The sequence below is a fragment of the Condylura cristata genome, unplaced genomic scaffold (assembly GCF_000260355.1).
Source record: "Condylura cristata isolate star-nosed mole 26May11 unplaced genomic scaffold, ConCri1.0 scaffold00008, whole genome shotgun sequence".
NCBI classification, from domain to species: Eukaryota; Metazoa; Chordata; class Mammalia; order Eulipotyphla; family Talpidae; genus Condylura; species Condylura cristata.
In genome coordinates this window covers 10,726,972-10,729,267 of record NW_004567109.1, presented here as the reverse complement: position 1 = coordinate 10,729,267, position 2,296 = coordinate 10,726,972, and the positions used below count along the sequence as shown (strand labels likewise).

General features: G+C 53.1%; 1 protein-coding gene across 1 annotated transcript in view; it reads left to right on the top strand.

Annotated features, from left to right (window-relative positions):
* Positions 1–6: 6 nt before the first annotated feature.
* The window catches only part of FUCA1 (fucosidase, alpha-L- 1, tissue), a gene marked incomplete at its 5' end in the record, with an annotated part of 13,174 nt that continues 10,884 nt past the window's right edge, over positions 7–2,296 (top strand). The window contains one exon of the mRNA XM_004679378.2: positions 7–302. Within this exon, the coding sequence (XP_004679435.1) occupies positions 7–302 (296 nt within the window). The remainder of the gene's footprint in view (positions 303–2,296) is intronic.

Sequence of the window (2,296 nt, the reverse complement as noted above, 5' to 3'; positions counted from 1 at the left end):
GGGGCTGGGCCTCGGCGCCGCTACACCCCGGACTGGCAGAGCCTGGACGCGCGGCCGCTGCCGGCCTGGTTCGACGAGGCCAAGTTCGGGGTGTTCTTGCACTGGGGCGTGTTCTCGGTGCCGGCCTGGGGCAGCGAGTGGTTCTGGTGGCACTGGAAGGGCCAGGCGTCGCCGGCGTACCAGAAGTTCATGAGCGACAACTATCCGCCGGGCTTCAGCTACGCCGACTTCGGGCCGCAGTTCTCTGCGCGCTTCTTCGATGCCGACGGCTGGGCCGACCTCTTCCTGGCCGCGGGGGCCAAGTGAGTGGCCGCGGGGCGGGCCGAGTGTGGGGGAACCGCGCGAGGCCGGGCCTGCCCGGAGCACACCGCCGGCCGCCCGCCGCGAGACCTGCCGGCCTCGGTGTCTGGCTCCTGAACAAGAGTGCGAGTGGCTCGTGTGATCGCAGCAGGTGTGTCTGGCTGGGAACTGGACGGAAGTGAGGTTTCGGGGTGCGGCGCGCAGGCAGCCCCCATACCTATGCTGTGTGTCTGCACTTTACACAAGGCGTGGAGAGGACTGAGCTAGGGACACTTCGGTGTCTGCCGGGTACACAGACCTGCAGGAGTCCAGGGTTTCCAGCCCACGTTACACTCGGATTCTAGTTCAGTGAACTTGAACTTGAGACACTTGGCTTCCCGCACCCTCCTTCCAGGTTACAGAAAGCAATGGTCTTCTTCAGCGTCGGTGTCTCTGATCGGGAAGGGAGAGAGAAATGCTGTGTAGCTGGGCCTCGGTCATCTGCTGTCCTCCGTGCCTTGCACATGGGAAGTGGTCAGATGTTTTGACAGTTGGAACATGCGGGTAGACCGTTCAGAAAACGGAAAGCCGGGGCTGGGGGGTGGGGTGGGGTGGAGAGTGGAGACAGTGAGAGACCCCTGAGGTTTTTGGAGTCTGGGGCCAGTCCTGAAGGAGTAATCCTTGGGGACGGTGTTTGCTAAGTGTTAGGACAGGGTTACCCTGTCTGTGGGTTGGAGGAAGAGTGAGAATGGAGGTTTCCCGGCTCCTGGCTTAGAGCAGTTTTCCAACCTTGCCTTGTCTTATCAGTGGCCTTCTAGGTTTTAGGTTCTGGTACACCAAAGAGAATTTGCAACAGACATTTAGTGTTTGCCATTAAATATATAGGAACATGATGTAGCTGTCTCTGTCTTCTAGGAGCCTTAGAGAACCATAATTTACAAATGATAAAAAATTAAAGTCTAGGTGACAGCCCTTTGTCCAGCCCTCTTGTTTTATGGACAGGATGATGACTGGGAGGAATCTAATGCCCGAGGCCCCAGTTTCATGAATCCCAGCTTAAAGCTCAGTCCAGCACACCAGGGCCTGCAAACCATGGCCAGAGGGCCTGGTGGTCTGCCTGTTTTTTGTAAGCTCCATGAGATAAAAAATGATTTTTACTTTTCAAAGTGTTTAGGAAAAAAAAATTCCACGGTGGGGAGCATGGCCCACAAAGATGCTATCTGGCTCTTATTCTCTAAGTTCCCCACACCAGCTCGATTAAAATTATTGCATTGCCAGGCAGTGTCAATTTTTCTGCCCCAAAAGTAAATGAAATGTTGAGTGATTTGGTTATTTCAACACTTGCCCACTTCTTTGGGTCTTGTTTCACTTCTGTAAATGAGAGGCAATATCCATGGACTTGGTAAAACAATTTATTTTCCTTTTTTTAAAAAAAAAGATTTATTTATTTATTTATGTGTATAAGAACTGGGGTACTGGCCAGACAGAAGAGTGAGGGAGTGAGAGGGTTCACCAGAGACAGAGTGGGGAGCCAACCAGCTAGATGTACTGAAATACACTGCTGAGTGGAGCAGTGGTCGGTTCAGGAGAGGCCTGCCACCCATGTGGGTCATATCCCTGGCCGGGGATTGAACTCATGCTGCAGTGGCTGTGGATCGCTTGATAGTGCTGTGCTTTAACCACTAGGAAGGGCCCAACAATTTATTTTTCTACTGCTATTCCAACAGAGATTTCTTTTGCCTTTAGGGCAAAGGGTTTAAAAGGAAAAGCTAATTATTAGTACCGAGAAGATTTGAAAGACAGGATTCTTTCTGCTGGCCCATTCCTTCCTTCCCTCTGGGCCTCCTCCTTCTTGGCAGGGGACTCTAGACTGGGGCTTCCTCAGGTTGCTTCCATTCCTGGAGCAGTACCCAGGGGGAGCTGTGACTGCAGCAGCTCATATTCAAGAGCACTTCTTATCGTCAAGTTCTCCAGCATTTAAAAAGTCTCTGGCCCGGGCCCTCCCTGGTGGCGCAGC